Below are 18,943 nucleotides of genomic sequence, written 5' to 3'. Positions count from 1 at the left end.
CTCAAGGAAGGACTCCCTTTGTTTTTTGTTTTAATTTCAAAAACAACTAAAACTGAAACGTGCTTTGGTTCTCAGGCATGTGGAAGGCTAAGCTCTCGGCTGTAACCTCAGGAACAACAGAGTCATCTTCGTTCTGCAACACAAAATGACAAGAGATGCATTAGAGGTTCATCAAGTCAAGGCATGTCTGAATAATTTAGGAGACACAACTTCTATAAAACAGGTTATTATTAAGTCATAGTATTCAGAACTAATCTACATTTCAAAACATGTATTGATACTAGTACAAACAACTTGTACTAGTATCTCTATTCTTTTTAAATTAGAGATACTACTGTAGTTTGTTTTCATCCAATGCTTAGGAACTGGTACATACCATAGTAAAATTGTTTTCAAATTCGTAGTTGAATAAAGTTTAGAAAACATCAAAAATAATTAAAAGACCCAAGATGTTTGACAATCTCAACTTTGACAACAAATAGGCTGATTAGCTTTGTTAAACTAGGTTTCAGGAAGTAAAAGTGCTTATAACTGTTAAACCAAGGTGAAATAATAACAGGCATTGAATAAGTCTGTCAAAACATAAATCTTATGAAACAGTGGTGATATATTTATATATATATATATATATATATATATATATAAAGGTTATTGCCAATGGTAGCACTGAAGTTTCCCTTTCTATTATACATTTTTCAATTAAATTCATGTCAAATAGTTTATTTTTTAGGAGAATTAATGGAGATAATCTAACACTGAAATGGTAACGTGACAATATAATAGGTTTAAAATAATTTATTTGATTTTACTTGAACATGTCACAATGAGGCTACCTGTATAATTAAAGGTTAGAAATATTGACAGGACTAGTTTATTTTTACAGTCTGGAGGGTCTGAAGTACAGCTGTGACCATGAGGGGGTCACAAATGTGAGTTCATGATGGTAGGATTATGAAAATCCCACATTAACCATTTATTATATTATAGGGATAGAGTTAATGAGTATTGAGAATTTAGATAATGCGCCATCACAGTTTCTAGAGCTTAAATAAGAATACAGCACCCAGACCAAATCATTGTGAAATAGGGGTGATGTTTAAGTGGAGTATAATGGAGATGGTCATTATTTGGAGGTAAAAAGTGGTGAACAGCCATAGTTACCTCATCAGAGAAGTATTTTTCTATGATGTGCAAAGAGGACTTGTACACAGCTTCATTGTTGTGGGATTGCAGAGCCTCAATCTTCTCTAAACCACCCAACTCCTCGATCATCAGGCACACTTTCTCAGACTCTCCAGTTTTGTATGACATCTGTAAAGAGGATAAATAAATAGAAAAAAAAACATTTTACCAGTGACTCCAGGCGAGATAATAACACCCAGTCTGTTTACTCAATGGAGACAGGACCTGTATACATTCATTGTTTTTAACCATCTTACTTACTTAATAATTATATTTTGAAAACTAAACATATCAAATCGCTCCAAGAAAGCAAATATATTAAAACACATTAATTGCACTATACATCCATGGCATCTTCATTTCAGCAAAGTAAATTCCCAATCAAATGTACCACATTTTGATTGGGAGGAAGCACTTTACCTGTAAAATATTATTAATTGCATCCAGGATAATCAGGATGATCTTGCTTTCGTTTACAGTCAAAAGATGGAGCAGAGGCTCAAGCACATTACAGTGAAGAAGGTAGGCCACTTGCTCTACTGTTCCTCCACTGGTGTAGTTGGTGACAGCCCACACAGCTTCTTTCTGGGTCTTAAAGTCACCCTAAACAGACAACAAGTGGCAAGAGGAGTGACGTTACAAATACAATATGACATCTGATCATTTAATATAATCCTTACATATGCTTCTGAGTTTATAAAATGACTTGATAAAAAAGGAAATCAACCATCATGCAGCAGATTGAAGCTAATTTTAGGTTATTCATTATATTTAAAGTGGCCCATTAGTATGTTTTTGCTGCATTCTTCTTATGCATTATGTTGTTAACCCGCTTCATCTTTCTGACCTGCTGGAGAAGCTCAACTATGATAGGAACCAGGTCTGCATTGATGACCTCCTGGATCTGAGTGTCTTTGCCGGCAGTGATGTTGGACAGCATCCAGGTTGCCTCTTTCTTTACATTGGATTTGTGGTGGCGCAGCAGGGAGGGGAACACTGCCAGCGCACCTGCGTTTAGGACACACTGGGTCTGCTCATCAGTTCCCGTCACAATGTTGCCAAGGGAGTGCAAAGCGGGAGCCTGAGGTGAAAGATGGAAAAAACAAAAATATATGAAGTGCTTTTGCTTCATAAGCAAAATGACTGCAGCTTGAAATCACAACACCCATTGTCGCATTTTAAAGTTAGGGATATCTCTGTGGGAGATGGTACCAGAACAACATAATAAATGTTGGGCCTAAAACAACAAGATCTGTAAATTTCATTTTCAACAATTACAGAGGCTGGAATAAGAGACCCTCTAAAGCCAAAATTTATGGTTACGGCAAAAGTCTTTAATCAATGTTCATGGGAAACAAGAAAGCAGACTTTAAGCTGGATGAAAAAATATCAATGTCCAAGCCATCTTTTTGTTTTCTTTGCTCTATTCCTTTACAGTATCGCAAACAACTTGGTGTTTCCTCGTTTGATTTTAGGTTCCATGTAAAAAAAACAAAACACCATTGACCTTCCCAGTACTGGCCCTTCCTACGTACCTGCCCAGTTAATGAAGGATCACCTGGTTAACATTTAGAATTGACCCAGCGTTAAATATAAAATAAATGAATCCCACAAAAAGAAACAAGTCTATATTTAAATAAACAGTTACTTAATTAACCACATTAAGGTATAATATTAAATTATTTAAACCTAGAAAATAGCGCCACATTTAAGTTTCAGTCAAATATTTAAGAAACCAATAAAAATGTGAATGTACCATACTGAGACCTAGAATTGTCTTTGTGGCAAGACTTTATTGGGCTTTACAATATAAATCTTGATATTTTTTAACTCTGTTTTTAACAAAAAATATTGAGAAATGAGTTTTGGTCAATATTGCCCAGCCCCAATTACATTTTCAAAGAATAGTATGCATGTTTTATTTTCAATGCTGATTCTTAACAAAAAAAAATGTTTTCAACCTTGGGGCCGTGACCCCATGTGGGGTTGCCTAAAACGTCAAGTAATTGATAAAGAAAAAATAATAATCAACGCTAAAATTTTAACTGTGACTTTTAGCTTGTCACTAATTCTGGCTAATCTGGATTTGTTACACATTATAACAAACATCACCAAAAACTAATTTGGGGAAGAAAAACATTTTTTTTAAAAAAGTCTGGGGTTGCCAGAAAGTTGTGATATAAAAATGCGGTCACGGTCCAAAAAAAGGTTGGGAACCACTGTTCTAAACATTGACAAAAATTGTTTTCTTTAATAATTTAAACAGCACATACCAAAATGGAGAGCTCTCCGCAACCCAGAAGCTGCACTAGCCGTGGCACCAAGCCTGCCTGCAACACCACCTCTATCCTCTCGTTGGAGGCATCAGTCAGATAGGACAAAGCCCAGCAGGTGTCGGCCAGAATGGTTTCATCACTGTTGTGGTGCAGGAGGCGCACTAAGGCTGGAAGAAGTTGCTGCACGGCTGCTAGAGGAGGCGCTGGATTCTTGTTCCGACACAAGTTGGAGAGAGTCCAGGTCACATTTCGCAGGTAGGACGACTGGTGTAGGAAGCAAGAGTCATGAGTTAGATAACCTGGCTCTAAAATACATAAAAACTCGCCTATATTGTGTGAAAAACAGATGGTTGTATAAAATAACTATCTTTCTAAGAAGTATTATTGCAATGCAAACGCCATCTATGTTTTACCAAAATTGCTACTTAACAAGGCATGAGTCTGAGCCAACGTACAGTTATACCATAGCTTTAAGAATCAATCAATCAATCTTTATTTGTATAGCGCCAAATCATAACCAATGGTATCTCAAGGCACTTTACAGTAGAGCAGTCTTAAGGATGGACTCTTCATTTTATGGATACACACATATGCATATATACGTATATACGTATATACACATACATATGTATCCCACACCCAACATGACCCACACCCAACAAGAAGCAACTCAATTTGTATTATGATAAAGAATCATTCATAAGATAATTGTTCTTCAGCTTTCTGCGATACTTGTCCCTTTACGGAAAACAGTGAGCTTGTTTGTAATAGTATAGCATCTGAAAATGCTTCTTGGATTTGATTAACTTCTTGTTAAGAACTGTGATAAATGCATGTGATGTAAAAAGGCCCTCAGAAGAATAGCTGAAGCAGTACACTCATGATGCTAATGGAGATCTTAATAAACATAAACCCATCACAACATAATTGTTAAGCGAAGAAGCATCCAAAAGTTTTATTAGTAGTGCCTGCCGAATGGTGTCAAGGTTTTTAAATAAAAAAATGTATAGACCTGCTATAGTCCTGTAATATCTACTTGGTTTTCGTATTAAAGAAAACCAAATGTGTCTATTGAATGATAAAGAAAATAGTTTGCCAACAGAAAAGTTTATATTTGCACTTGACAGACTGAAAAAAATGAGTATTACGAGAGTTATGCTTTAATATCCCTCATTAATTAGAGCTACAATTATTTGTGGCTTCTAAATTATCTGACACTAAATGCCAGTAACAATAGGTTGACAGATCCCAAATGAGTACAGCTATTTCAGTTATGTTACAGCAATAAAAGTCATTTAAATAAATGTCCTGCTTTAATTTTGTTCTTTGTGTCCATGTGTGTGAGAGTGAATAACAGTTTAGTTAGAGTGGTTTCAGTATAAAGGATTACATCTTGATAAGACTTGTCAAAGGGAAATAGTCACAGGCTTAACTATCAATGGTGCAACCGGTGCAGTGCACCAGGGCCCAGGTGCCCTAAGGCGCCCATAAATGAAGGAAGAAGAAGAAGAAAAAAAAGCAGCACTGTCCAGAAGTAACAAATATGCCCCTGTTTTTGGTGAATGAAATAGCGCGGGTGAGTAGATAAGGTAATGCTTAGTGGCAGAAATGGGAGGAGGAGTCAGAAATTACAATTTGTAGAATCAACTTGACACCTGTCAGTCATGATGTCACAATGACTCATTCAACACAAAAAAAAAAAGAGGCGTGCACAAGAGGAAGGAAGGAAACAAAAAGGATGAGAGTCAAGCTATAATGACCAGGTTAGACAAGTTTTTTTACTCAACCCCAGGCGACAAGTAGCATCCCAACTTAGCTCCACTGAAGCACATTGACGGCATCATCGACACTACCACCGCATCCCACTTCTCCAAGTGGCCAGAAGTAGAGACTTTCCCACCTCAGAGGTCGGACTCTGCAATGCCCGGCACCAGTGGACTTGATGCAGGAATTATTTGGCTCGACTAATTTGACTGTACGACCTTACTCTGCCTCTGATGCAAAGATAAAAAGCTATATAATAGCCATAAATGAGCTTCTGAGTGAGTACAGCTTCTGTTTGTTTTGAAGTGGGATTAAAACCAATAGCAAAGTACTGGCAACCTAATATTTGTGAAACATGTTGACCTAATCTATTACATGCAATCCTATAGTTCACCTGTTCTCTTTCACATTCATTTGGGATAATGGAACAAAAATAATAATTGTGAAAATTGTGGTCCTGAGACGCATTTAATTAAGAAAAACAGTAAAGACAGTCAGATGGCTGTCAACAAATAAGTTTCTCTCACTGTGTGTGATTCGACTGAGGGCACAAAAAACATTTTTGCACCAGGGCCCAACACCATGATGTTACGCCACTGGAAATAGCACAGAGATGGTCTAAGGCTACTTTGTGTTTGAACCAAACTTACTGGAAAGACAGACAGGTCAGGGGATGAGAGTAAACACAGGATTGGCTGAAGACCTCCATGGTGGAATATCAGATCTCTATAATTGGCGCAATCACCTAAATTTAGGAGAGAAAGCCATTTACAGTCACCATCAGAGAGAGAATGACCAACTTAACTGCACATCACCATAGGTTGACAATGGGACATACAACATTGACAAAAAACTGTTTTGAGAAACACAAATGAAAGCATGTACCTGCAATGTTACCCAGAGCCCAAATGGCCTGCTCACTGATGTGTTGGTGTGGTGATGAGACCAGGTTGATGAAAGCTGGAATAGCCCCACTCTCCACTACAACTGCGGTTTGATCAGAGGTTCCTGAGGCAATGTTGGTCAGCGCCCAAGCTGCCTCAAACTGGATGGGCGGGCATTCAGACAATACCAAGAAATGAACAAATGTTGGAACAAGGCCAGCTTTGATGATGTCGTCGATGGGTGGAACTATTTCCTTGGAGAGGAGCTTTCTGTAAGTCAGGAGAAATGTCAGCAGGTTAAATAACAAACTAGCTGTCCTACATTAAATGTAAAAAATAACAAGGGATACAAAATCATGTTTTGCAATTCAGGCAGACTACTGTGCGGTGAAACCTGTTGTACCTACCTGGCTGCTTGTGTTGCCTGAAGCTGAAAGTGAAGAGTTTGGCTTTTTACACCTTCTATAATCTGCTCCACAGCCCAATGCTGGCAACTCTGGAATCAGAACACAACATGATTACCTGCCAGTAAATCTGTAGCAAACATAATAATAATAATGATAAGACAGTCATCAACAACCTTTTCCTAAATGTCATAAATCTAAGAACTTAGATGTATACATAAAAAATATTATCACATCAGATTATAAAAATTACTATCTTAAACAGATTGTAGAAAAAGCTGTCCCCTTTGAAGATTCCTCGAACAGAGTAAAGAACAACAGATCAAGGGCAATAAATCTGGAAAAAAATTATCGAGCGCTTCTCAACTTCGAACTCCATCAAGGTATTGATACCCTGATGCCACACATCAAAATTGGTTATCTTATCTTAAACGGTTTCTCAGAAAAGCTGTCCCCTTTAACTCGGATGCACAGACAGACAGAGCTCAAACCTATATGCTCCTTCCACACTTTGTGGCGGGGGATAATAATTATCATTATTATAATAAAACTCCTCATTGTTGAAAACTCAGCTCGGGGTCACCAACTTTTCTGAAACTGTGAGCTACTTGAAAAGATACTGAATAATCCAAAGGGCCACCAGCTTGATATACACTTCTTAAATATTACAATCTCACAGTTTAACTTTAGTTAAAGGGTAAGATAATAAGCAACACTAGCAGTAACTTCAAAAGGTAGAAAATGTTTCAACATGTAACACTCTTTCTTAATTCATGCAAAAAGCCACAATTTATTACAATCTGTAGCTTCTTTAATAACAATCCCATCTGCAACACTTAAACAAATTTGTCACAATGTCTTAGTGAAAATGAACATTTAAAGATGGTTAATGTAATACAAAAACACATCAAGTGAAGTGTGTACTCTATTCTGTCAACTGTATTAATTATTGTGAGTTTGAAGCCTGGCAAGGGAAAAAAAAAAAAAAAAAAAAAAATCAGATTTTTTTATCCACTAGTGCTCCTGTTAGAAGAGGCCTGAGGGCACCTCTTATGGTCCATGCGGGCTACCTGTGCCCGCGGGCACCATGTTGGTGACCCCTGCGTGCATTGCAGACCAATTATGGATGGAAAATGTTACATTTGACTAATGATGGTCAGCTGAAGAAAATCGAGTACGCATGAGTACTGAGAACATGCAAATAGGGTGAGCCTTTGCTGTCCCAGTTGGGACATCTTGGTTGAACTGGGCCACTTGGAGGTGAAATACCTGAGTGTCGCTGTCTTGTTCTTTGAGGAGGGAGCTGGCCTCGTCCAATACACTTTCCACGTTTCGTCTCTTCAAAATCTGATCATCTTTCTTTGCTTTCCGCAGTTCAACGTTGACTTCCGCCCTCCTCCGCCTGAGCTCCTACGAACACCCACAGATAAACAGAGGAACACTTAGAGGGCAGGCATAATAATAACCTCACTGTCGGTTTTTAAATGTGAACGGTTCCAGCAGATCTTACGTTAGCATCTTTTCCTTTGTTTTTGAAATAGCCGAGGCGAGCGGAGCTGTCGTTGCCAGCTGACATGTTTATCCGTATAGCTTTCACGACCTCCAACAGACTGTCACTGCGGAATAGAAACACTACATACTGAAACAACCTGACATAGAACAGAGAGCTAGCGGTTAAGTCTAAATGCAAAGCCGGTTATCTAACGCCATGTGGCCCTTCGCACACAGTCATTCCTACGAATGCCAGCACCCCCAAAGCCCGGAGAAAGTCTGGGTAAAATTCACACAGTATCACCAAAAGCAAGAACAACGACATACATTCAAAAGCAGAGTCCTTTTAGTCCAAAACGAACAGGGAACAGTAGAAGCCGGGTGCCGCTTTCTTCAAGAATTTGTGGAAGAGTTCGTTTTAAAACCATTAAAACGACGTCATTTGTACGTTCCAGTTTCCCCTGCCCTTGATTGGTCAGTTGAGCTGTAAGCACCGCCCACTGGACTCAAGCGTTTTAAACAACACTCCGTTGTCAAGGACAACGGCACAGTGATAGGGCAATCAAAAAAATATTTTTTTATTATTATCAGACACTTTTAGCCAAAACGACGTACAACATGAGCAATAAGGGTTTAAAGGACTTACTCAACATCGAACCATGATCATCAAGGTTGGATTTGAAACAGTGACCCTCCGATTACGTTACGCTACCGACAATACATCAACATGTCTACCCTACGAATAAACGCAATAATAACGAAATAAAATATCGTAAATAACGCACATGGTAGTCCGTCAGATTGCCTTTAAAAGCAAAATCCGCAACAGATTTTACGTCATGACCCAGTGGCCTAATGGATAAGGCATCAGCCTCCGGAGCTGGGGATTGTGGGTTCGAGTCCCATCTGGGTCGTTTTGCTTGTGTTTTTTAGGACAAACTTAAAACATAAATTTTATGTTATTACTTAACAAATCATAAAACCATAAAAGCTGCTCTACTTTGAGCTTTTACCAGATTTTTGTGGGGGCTTGTATCTGGACTATCATTTTCACATCGGTGACCTAAACTTTTAATACAGAGAGAGTTGTTTAGAAATGTGAACATGCATGGCAAAAATTTGTCTTTTCTGTCCTGTTTATAAAACCTCACCCAGTTCATAAGTGAAAAGTAGACTAGACTTATTATTATTATTATCTTTTTTATTTATTTATTTATTTTTTAAATTATGATAGAAGAGATCTGATTTATTTATTTTGGTTTCAGGATGCAAATAGGAACTGTAATCTGGCTCACACACTAACTTTATGGAGTCTTGCAAAAAAGGTCAAAAGGAAAACTGGATCAGGTTATCATTTTGGTAATTGGTACAAAGTGGTAATTTTGCCTAATCTTTAAAAAAAAAAACAACAAAAAAAAAAAACAATGCAAACAAAATGCAAACAATTACATTTATGTAGTTTATTAATTAATTGAAGCATATAATAATTAATGATGCTATTTGCAAAATGTAGAATAGACAATAATCACGTGACTACATAGGGACCGTATTAACCTGGCGCCAAAAAACGTTCTCTTTTGGTGTTTTTCTCATTTTGGTCAGCAGGAGGCGATCAATACTAATGATGCGAAATAGATTTAGTCCTAAGTAGGACAAATATTTAAGGTGTGATTTAAAAGTATTTCAATTTGAAACAGAGAGACTTTAAGTTTTATCATATCTTTATTCACATTTACACAAACTAGAGGATCATTATCATCCAATTTGAGTAATAATATCACAGAAGTGTTTTTTAAAAACATTACTTCCTAATCTGCAGTTAATTAAATGTTTTGGTTTTTTTTTTTTCATTATTTGTTTATTTTAAAAATGACATAATTGATTCAAAATGAATCACTCATTTATAACACATATGAATGATATGAATGCTTAGGTGTGAGGTCCCACCTCCTCAGTTTATGCTCCATCCCATCTCCTCCCTGAGCACAGTGAGCAGTCCTATAAAGATCCCAGGAATCCCAGTCCTACAGCAGACAGAAGTGTGTGGCACACTGAGCATCCAGGATGACTTGGATTACTTTCATTCTTTTGTTTCCAGTACTTCCACTTTTCCACTCAGAGGAGCACATTGTTAATGGTAAGTGGCAAGATCCATCTACTATTCGGATAGGTGAGAAATTATTGTTCTGTTGCTAGTCTACACATTTTGTCATTTCTTTTTTAAGTATTTCCTTTGACAAATTTCCCTTAATTTATTTGTGACGATGTAATCCTCGAGTGCAACTGGTACAAATTATGTTTCTGATTTGAATAAATCAAATATCCTATGAAAAAGTGACGAAAACTACAAACCAGATAAACCTATTACAAACTACAAACTATTACGTCAAATGTGCCATGGTGTCTTTAGTTAAAACGTTTTCAGAAAAGTAGCAAACAAATAGAAAATGACTGTGTTTTGAATAACTATTTAATTGTAATTTCATAATGTACTGTGCTTCTCGACCACAGAGCTGTACACTGTGTTGGACAAGGCTCAGAGCAGCTTAATGGATCCACCTCCAGGCAACCTAACTAGGCTGGTGCACAAAGAGCCCTCCCTGCCCATTAATGAGCTCCTGGAGAAGAGCAGCAGAACAACAGAGTCCAAGTTCAGCCTTCACCCACTTCCCTCTGCTGTGTGGCCGAAGCACAGTGACCTGGCCCCGGTTCACCGTCACCACATTCCCCACAACAAGAGCAAAAAGGGCCACAAGAGTGACCGCCTACTGGAGCACAACAGTGAGAAGTCCAGGGATGTTGTTGGTTTACATCCCAAACTACAGCTGACAGGAGCTGCAGGATCAACCACTGCTTCAACCAACAAAACCATCCAAAAACCCAACCAGGAAGGTCACTCCAACACAAGTCCACCTCTGCAGAATGATCAGGAGGACAGACACACAAACTCCAGACCCAGAAATCCAACCCACAACCAACCTCAGGGTCAGCCCCAACAAACAGCCTCCTTCCCACGCAGGGAGCCCCCAAACCGACAGCCGGACCCAGAGGAGAATCGGCCTGGGAAGGCCAGCCTTTATCATTCTGGGATCAGTGTAGCAACTAGGAACAACAGCAGGCCGTCAGTGCTCTTTAACCGACGCTCCTCCAGTCTTCTGTACCAGTTTGACATCCTGAGGAGAGGTTTGGAAGGATTTGTTGTTTCCTGAACTTAAACATGACCTGACGTGTATTATTACAGGGTCCAACACATGTTCTGGATCTTTGAACGTCACCCCCTCCTGGGATTTTCTGTTTTTAAAATATAAATCTCAAGTCAGGCATTTTGCCAGATGGAGACATCTTTGATGTTCAAGATGTGATAATAAAGTGATAATAATCCTACAAACACTTTCAGCTCTCCAACATTCAAAGACAAAAAAGTCAGAATAAAACCCTTGGATCAGTTATTTAATGTCCCTGCCAGCAGTATATACACCTTTTAATATATGATATAGTTTTACAAAAAGAATAATCATAAACATTTAACTCTCTTTGTTATGAGCTGTGACCCAAATCAAACTGTTCCTCATGCAAAAGAGCAGTTGTGAAATAAAAAAATATAGGTTATTTATAAGATGGTTCATTTGTTTAAGGTTTATTTTTATTCAAAAATGCTAAATAAATTACAGTTCAATACCCACACCTTTTCTTCACTCAGGGTTACAGGGTGAGATTCAGAAACCTAAATTAACTTAGAACATTTTTGGATTGTGGGAGAAAGCTGGAGAGAACCTATAGTATGGGGAGAACATGCAAACTTCTCACTGAAAGGTGCCAGGAAGGTTTCAGTGGCGCAAACTGTGAATCAGTTTGTTTAAACAGTCATTAGAGAAAGTAATCCAAGAAAGTAATCCAAAGAGTCCCACACCTAATCTCCAAGACCACTTCTCTGTCTTCATCAAAGGACCAACTTGTTTTAACCACGCTACAAACAGAATCAGAACCAATACACTGTTTATTTGAACTCACTCACCGTGCTAATCCTCCTCTCTGCAGAGCCGGACTTCACCAATGACGCTTTCTGCCTAAACGAGTGCAGGAAGGAGAAGGAGGAGAGAGAGTATTACTGCTACAGTGAGTTTGGTGAGTATAGAGACTCAGTAACAGGAACACTTTGATTCAGCCAAAGGAAAGCCAATGGTTTTCTGCTTCCACTGGATCCTCACAGAACATTTTATTACATATTTGTTTCTATATATGACACAGACCACAGCGCTTTAGCCACCTCCTCTGCAACAAATAAGTTTCACTATTAGATTTATCATATCATTAGTCGTGTAAAGGAATTATTTCCCCAATATTTATCTATTCATATTCTATACCCCCTTATCTGATAACAGTGTTTAGAGGGCCTATTCTGGACGAGTCAGACCAGCAAATACATTCAACAATGTGTAATATAATCAAGTAACACGTACTACAGTAAATACTTTTTAAATTTTTTTTTACATGTTGTCTCTAGAATAAATAAGATACTGTGATGGCCTTGTGAATGTTGAAAATGTAAGATATTTGATGTTTTTTTTCTTGTCTTTAGCCGTCAACGGCATCGTCCATGACATTGAAATGGTGCGAAAAGGAATTCGTCTCATCACGCTGATGGTCAGCAGCGATGGCTTCTACAAGATGAGTCGACTCTACGTGACCCCAGACAGCTTCTTCTTCAAAGTTCGCATTCTGGTTTTAGACACCTACAAGTGCAGCAAGCCATGCCCTGATATCAAACTGGGTGAGTGTTATAAACACGGAACCACATTTCATATTTTATGTGATTATTACCTACACCAAGGAGATAATGTGTTATTATTTTTGACTAAATAATTGTATTTATTTGTTTGTCAGCAGGATTGTCAAAAGTTAAAAAACAGATTTTGACAAAATTTTAGATAAAGATAGACCATATGCCATGGAAGATTCTTTTAAATTTTGGAGGGAACCAGATCAATATACTGATTCTGAATCAGTTTAAACAATCAAAAAATCCCTATCTCTCATCATGATGATAATGTAAAAATGAATAACTCAGTTTGTCATTAAATCAGTTATGTCAGTTATTACCCCATCGTGTTTCATCCTGGATTGGATCCAGATTTTGCATTTCATTGTGATTTTTCAAAAAGATAGGGGTGCCCACACATTTGGACCTATATCGTTTTGTTATTAGTGGGGATATACATTTCTTTCAAGATTTTAAAGTATAAAGGATCATGGTACCATGACCAGGATCACTGATTCTGATAAATGACAATATCTGGTAAAGTGGATATTTGGCATTTGGCGGAGGTTGCGCTCTCTGAGCGCTCTTGTCTAATATTTTCAGAGATGTCTATAAAACCCACTGGGGTTTGGTTTGGCCTTTTGCTCCGAGGTAGTGGCTTCACATCAGAAATGTGTTGTACACCCTTGATCCAACTCTGACAGAAACTTTACCCACTCTACCGTGGAGCCAATGTCACTTTAGTGACTACAGGACCTTGACTTGACTAGACCATAGCTGCCTTGAGTTGAATTTGTCTTGTCTCGTCTCGTCTCGTCATGTCTTGTTGAAGGTTCCCAAACTGTGGGATGGTATTGAAGGAACTGACCAATGGTAGTAAAGAACAAACTTGCTGGTCATTCAAACCTCTCTGTTTCTTTTTAAGGTACCAGATACATTGTAATGGGCCAGATCTACCACCGGAGGCGCCACCTTCCTAGTGACCTACTGAACCTTCTGGGGGGTAAACTAAAGCCCAGTGATGGTCTGCTGCGGAGCAACAACTATGTCAAGAGGTTCAACAAAAGGAGACACCAAAAAGCTGTGGAGGCCACTCGCTCCAGGTGTAGATAGACTGGAGACACTACTGTCGCCCCCTGCAGCAGGGGAAGAGACATTGCAGCTGATGTGAACTAATTTTGAACAGCCGTACAACGTCACACGTAAGAAAAGACATATGCAGAAATTATTTTTCTATGAACTACTGCAAGCTGACATGGATTAATGAATCCTTTCTTAAAACTCATTTTTGCAGTTTAAAAATCCCGACGGCGTCTTTGACAGAAAAGAGGATGCACAATTTAACGATGTAAATGATCATATTAGAAAAGTAAAATGACCCTTTTCTACAGTGTTGCTTTTTCTTCTTGTAAAGACGTTTTTTGTAAGTAATTTTGATTTTTGATTTTTTTCCACCCATTTGCTTTTTTGAAATAATGACGATCTCCCGCTAAATGCCTATTAAACGTTAACTGTCCTGAAAGCATGTAAATCAGACAAGGGATGGAGTTACTTAAATAATACAACATTTTGAAGCTTTGATAGTTGAGAAATGATCCTGGTTTCTTAGCAAAAAAAGGGGCAGATATTTCAAGTAAGATCATTTGAGTAAATAAACACATCAACACAATTGTTGTCAAAGATTAGTGTGAAACAGGTCGTAGTGCTTGTTAAAAGCATAGCAGTGTTGAACCTAAGGGTAGTAAGTTAGTTGTTTACCCCACTCACGTCTTCATTCATGGCTGGTTCATGAAGTCTAAAATGTGTGAAGACTGTGTGATGTTGGATTGTGCTTTTTTATGTCCAGTTGAATATAAACAGAGTTTACTGAATCAATGCTATCTTCTTTTTTAAATCTTTTTGCTGTCGTCTGAATTTTCTCCTGATAAACTCATTCAAGAGGTCCATAATTTAGAAATAAGTGACAACATGCAGTGCAACCAAAACGTTTTCAAACCCTGGCACTTATGCATCGTTATGTTGTAGAGTTTCCTTAAAAGTGAGTGGCGTATAGTTCTCTGAGTGAAAGTGAAACCAAATATCCAGACATTTGTGTCCCACAGCATGATGCTACCCCCACCATGCATTGCATGGTGTTGTCCAGGTGATGAGCAGTGCCTCTGCTCAAGACATACTGTAGTGTTTGCAGTTCAGGCCAAAAAGTTGTTTTTTGTTTTCTTCAGACACGAGAATTTTGTTTCTCTAGGTCTGAGAATTCTTAAGTTGCCCTTTTGGAAAATTCAAAGCAGGTTTCCTTTGGTCTTTTAGTGAGAAGTTGCTTCGATTTAGCCACTCTACCATGTAGGCCTGATCGATGCAGTGCATCGATCAGGCCTACATGGTAAAGGTTGTCAAAGGTTGTCATGGCAAAGGTTGTCACTGCAAAGGAACACTGGAGCTCAGATTAAGATGAATTATTTCTTGTTCACCTTTCTGACCAATTAAATTCAACTTTATACAGTATAGCCATCTCACGACACTCATCACAAAATGTAAATTCATGTTTTAATGGAAAAAAAAATCCCCCCAAAAAATCTGCATGACTAAGTATTTGCCAGAAGTAATGTGATCATAAAGTACTGCTGTAACAAAAACTAGACATTGAATGATAACTGTTCGGATCTTTGATTCCAGCCCTCCGAAAAGGCTTGCCAGGCAGCACGCAATGTCATAACAATGTCTTTGTTAGTTTTATTCAAACTTCATTGACCACAGACCACAGGTCATAAACCTGAAACAGAATAAATGCATTATCACAACACCTATTATCAGTGCTATCAGATTTAGCAGTTTCTACACCAGGTCTGTGTGCTCCTGACGACGGTCCAAAGCACTATGGTCCAAGTAACTAGCGCGGCGCCCGTAGTCCCACAGTTAGGCTTTGATGTCTACCCGTAGGACTCCTAAAAAATAGCACCATCATCTTTTGAGTTGCCATGACTACCTGTCAAAATCAATTCTTTCCATTTTAACTCAGATTAATAATTATAGATCTGTTAATTTTAACCTTTTTGACCTCGAACCGAACAATAACTTACAAAACACAAGTAATTGGCAGTTGCAGGATCCAAGGAAACAATATTTATAAGGAAATATTCCCAATTTTAACATGTTTTCTTAATTCCTTCCATCATTAAAAGTTGAACATGTCATTGGTGCATTAGTACTGTACTGATGTAACAGTGAGTTGTGTTATCCTAAGCGTGGTGTCAACATGGTTCACATTAGAAGCAGGAAATGGACAGTTAGAGAAGGAAATGAGTGGCGTGAAAAAGCAGCACCAGTCTCAGGAGGGGGTGGACAAAGATAAAGACAGAGCTTGTCGTGAGAGCGGATTGTTTTTCCGGCTTTAATTATGGATCTGAGATGAAATGTGTCTGCGTGGACTTGGAGCAAAAAAACCTCCTCCAATGCAGGGAAACCAATTATTACCTTTGCTTACATACAAATACACACTCCCATGGGAAACAGAAAGATGTTTAAGGCATAGAGGCAAAACTGTTGAAGCAGTTGTGAAGGTACTGCTTAGACTTTTCTGAGGGACGCTTTTTATAAAACCCTTTTTTATGAAAGTAGAGTTGACCACCTATCATGGAACCTGGGCTTAGGAAAAATCCTGATACAAGACACAAGTAGAGAAACATCTACCTCAGCCTGGTAAGAGAAGACACTGGTGTGGGAATTCTTTTAGATTCCAGCTCTGTTTGGTTCCCAGGCTCCATGAAGCCTCTATCTGGGATCAGCGCTGGAGGGAACAGATGAATGTGGGCAGGAAACAGGAGCCTGCTCCTCACTGCGGTTTCAATCACAGCGGGAGGACATTCCTCATCACAGAGAATGTTGGGAAGTGAGGGAACGAGAGGCGGGGCGAGGTGGGAACATATCAGCATCGCTTCCTGTGTGACAGACCTCAAAAAGGCCATGACCGCGAGGTCATAGTGTCAATACATCTCTGGATCCATTTAGGATTTGAGTGGATGAAGGTGTTACCTCACTAATTAAATCACCACAATAGTCAGTGGAAGTCATGACCCTGTCCTTCATGTTTGAAGGGAAACTGGCAGCAAGATGTAGATTCTTCAGTTCTTATGCTATATTTCTGACCACAAAGGCAGAAATAAACTTCCTGAAAAGCACAAATGCTTTTCACCTTAAGGTAATTATTGGCTTCGTTGAATGTTTGAAAAAATAATTGATTTCAAAACATCCTAAAGCCAGAGTTTACTCTTTGTATTGAGTTTAACGCATCCTCAAATCAATAACTATGCAACTGATTTACTCGAAACAGACAGTACTTGTTCTTAAAAATAAGCTTAAACTTTCTAATCATTTTGTGGAAATTTTGATAAGATTGGGAAGGCCTGAACGTTTTTTTTTTTTTCATTCATCAAAGGGGGGCACAACAGACAAAGTTTGAGAACCACAGCTAAAGACACAAAATGAAGACTGGTGTCCAAAAGTTCACTTTATTTTCGTGATGAAACTTGTTCAGGTAGAAAAGATGATCTCCTCAGAGCTCCCAAGATCTGTTAAAAACATATTTTCCTTTAAACTGCGCTAATGTTTCATCGCCGTTATTTCAAAAACTTGGACCTGTTCAATATTTTATGAATAAATAATACAAGAAATAAAAGGCCTATATAGGACAAACCATGTTTGTTTGTTTTTTTACAAAAGGGAAAGGAAAAAACTTTCTGCATGTAGCAGAGTTATGCTGATGTCACCTTTCTTTTATAAAGAGAGATTTCATCTTAACATAAAGGTGACTTTAGTTAGCCAAGTTAAAAGGCTTACATTTACAAGTGTGAGGAGATTAAAATCTATTAAAAAATAAAAGTCTCTACTGCTCAATAAATCTTTCATCTATACACATTTGGGCTGAAATATCATACAACACACATTACAAACTTCTTCACCATCAAATCACAAAGATGTGGGGCAGAGAGAGAAAGCTCCAGCATCTCTGGACATTTGACTTTTTCTCACACAAAAAATGTGAATTTAAATTGAATTTTTACAAATGATATGAATCAAAGACAGTCGCCCTCTTACAAAGTACAAATATGTTCCCAGATAAAAACGTGTTTAGAAAACTTTACAAACCCCACCATACAAAGGTTCGCCTTCAATGTGACATAACTGAGCCAGTGCTGAGTGGGAGGGTCTATTATCCAATTATTAAACCTTACTCAGAGGCAACCTGTCAACTTCAATGAAAAACACAGAAGGAAGTGGCTGAAAGATGAATAGAGAGCTTTAAACTTAGCAGATTGACATGGATCACTATAAAACTAAGTCAAATCATGACACGTGGACACCTGATGGTCTGTTTAGGGTGATCCCCAAAAATAGCTGCCTGATAACAAAAGCTTCCACAACAAGAAGAGCAACTGGACAAGTGTGTAACTCACACACACACACAAGTCAGGTTGAAGAAGAGGTTAAAGACTAAAACCCATGGATGGGCCTCATGCAACAACAATGTGGTTAAAGATCTCTCTCAGTTCAATCAAAGCTATAAAACTCTGGTTAGGGGGTATACATAATACACAATAGGAGGTTCCTTTTCATTCACAGAGAGCCACATTTTTGATAAAATACCATCTTAGCAATAGGATGGACAATTAAAAAAAAAATCACTGTCACAAAACAAATTGTGTAATCCCTTTTAAACCTCTTACAAAATGTAAAAATTGAAAATTAAATGTCTATAAACTAGTCTGCACTGTTTTTGGTTCATTTTCCTCTTCCAAAATATCAGGTTGGTTTGTTTCCCGTGCATATAAATATTACACAACTGTCTTGTCACAGTTTTTTACATGTTTACAAACTAAAACTTTTTACATGAACACTATTTTCTAAAGAAATAATCATCTTTAAAAAAGATAATATTGTAGTAAAGTCTGAAACGCTCTGAAATGTAATAATTGTTTGAAAACTTACAGTAATGCTGATTCTATTGTAAAAAGGATCCACAATAAATTTGGGTTTAACTACCAAATTGACAATTTTTAAAAAGTTAACTAAAACTCATCTTAAATGAACAAACAAAAACACCCTGGGGTAAAAATGTAGGTGTAGATAAGTTCAGACTGATAGAAAGCACTCGTATATTGGGTCAGGGGCACAAAAACAACAATAAAA

The 18,943-nt window shown here is 38.0% G+C and overlaps 2 protein-coding genes and 1 non-coding gene across 4 annotated transcripts; 2 read left to right on the top strand and 1 right to left on the bottom strand.

The window, feature by feature from the left end:
- Window position 1: 1 nt before the first annotated feature.
- LOC114474740 (importin subunit alpha-1-like) lies at window positions 2-8,486 on the bottom strand. The gene is made up of 11 exons (XM_028465271.1): window positions 8,329-8,486; window positions 8,021-8,126; window positions 7,780-7,920; window positions 6,514-6,602; window positions 6,108-6,376; window positions 5,873-5,967; window positions 3,456-3,722; window positions 2,030-2,263; window positions 1,603-1,785; window positions 1,162-1,311; window positions 2-133 (listed from the first exon to the last, which is right to left on the bottom strand). The coding sequence occupies exons 2-11, from the start codon at window positions 8,084-8,086 to the stop codon at window positions 47-49; spliced, it is 1,581 nt and encodes a 526-aa protein (XP_028321072.1). The 5' UTR covers window positions 8,087-8,126; window positions 8,329-8,486; the 3' UTR covers window positions 2-46.
- On the top strand, window positions 5,375-14,631 carry LOC114474815 (uncharacterized). Of its 2 annotated transcripts, XM_028465474.1 has the most exons (6): window positions 5,375-5,500; window positions 9,991-10,138; window positions 10,513-11,184; window positions 12,040-12,126; window positions 12,581-12,772; window positions 13,686-14,631. In XM_028465474.1, exons 2-6 carry the CDS (start codon window positions 10,066-10,068, stop codon window positions 13,871-13,873), a joined length of 1,212 nt encoding a protein of 403 aa, XP_028321275.1. In that variant the 5' UTR covers window positions 5,375-5,500; window positions 9,991-10,065; the 3' UTR covers window positions 13,874-14,631. The 2 variants fall into 2 exon arrangements, with proteins under 2 accessions (XP_028321275.1, XP_028321194.1); XM_028465393.1 differs by lacking the exon at window positions 5,375-5,500 and having other exon boundaries at window positions 9,948-10,138.
- Window positions 8,843-8,915, top strand: trnar-ccg (transfer RNA arginine (anticodon CCG)). Its single transcript has one exon. It is a non-coding gene; the product is annotated as a tRNA-Arg (tRNA).
- Window positions 14,632-18,943: the final 4,312 nt, after the last annotated feature.

The sequence above is a fragment of the Gouania willdenowi genome, chromosome 1 (genome assembly GCF_900634775.1).
Source record: "Gouania willdenowi chromosome 1, fGouWil2.1, whole genome shotgun sequence".
Lineage (NCBI taxonomy): Eukaryota > Metazoa > Chordata > Actinopteri > Blenniiformes > Gobiesocidae > Gouania > Gouania willdenowi.
This window is presented reverse-complemented; position numbering and strand designations above follow the sequence as displayed.

Excerpts from the sequence above, each read along its gene's own strand:
- LOC114474740 (XM_028465271.1), bottom strand. The coding sequence starts at position 8,086 with ATGTCAGCTGGCAACGACAGCTCCGCTCGCCTCGGCTATTTCAAAAAC. Across the intron at positions 1,312-1,602 it reads CAATTAATAATATTTTACAG|ATGTCATACAAAACTGGAGA; the intron begins GTAAAGTGCTTC and ends TCCTCTTTACAG. Across the intron at positions 134-1,161 it reads AAAAATACTTCTCTGATGAG|AACGAAGATGACTCTGTTGT; the intron begins GTAACTATGGCT and ends TTTGTGTTGCAG.
- LOC114474815 (XM_028465474.1), top strand. The coding sequence starts at position 10,066 with ATGACTTGGATTACTTTCATTCTTTTGTTTCCAGTACTTCCACTTTTC. Across the intron at positions 11,185-12,039 it reads GTTTGACATCCTGAGGAGAG|AGCCGGACTTCACCAATGAC; the intron begins GTTTGGAAGGAT and ends TCCTCTCTGCAG. Across the intron at positions 12,127-12,580 it reads TTACTGCTACAGTGAGTTTG|CCGTCAACGGCATCGTCCAT; the intron begins GTGAGTATAGAG and ends TCTTGTCTTTAG.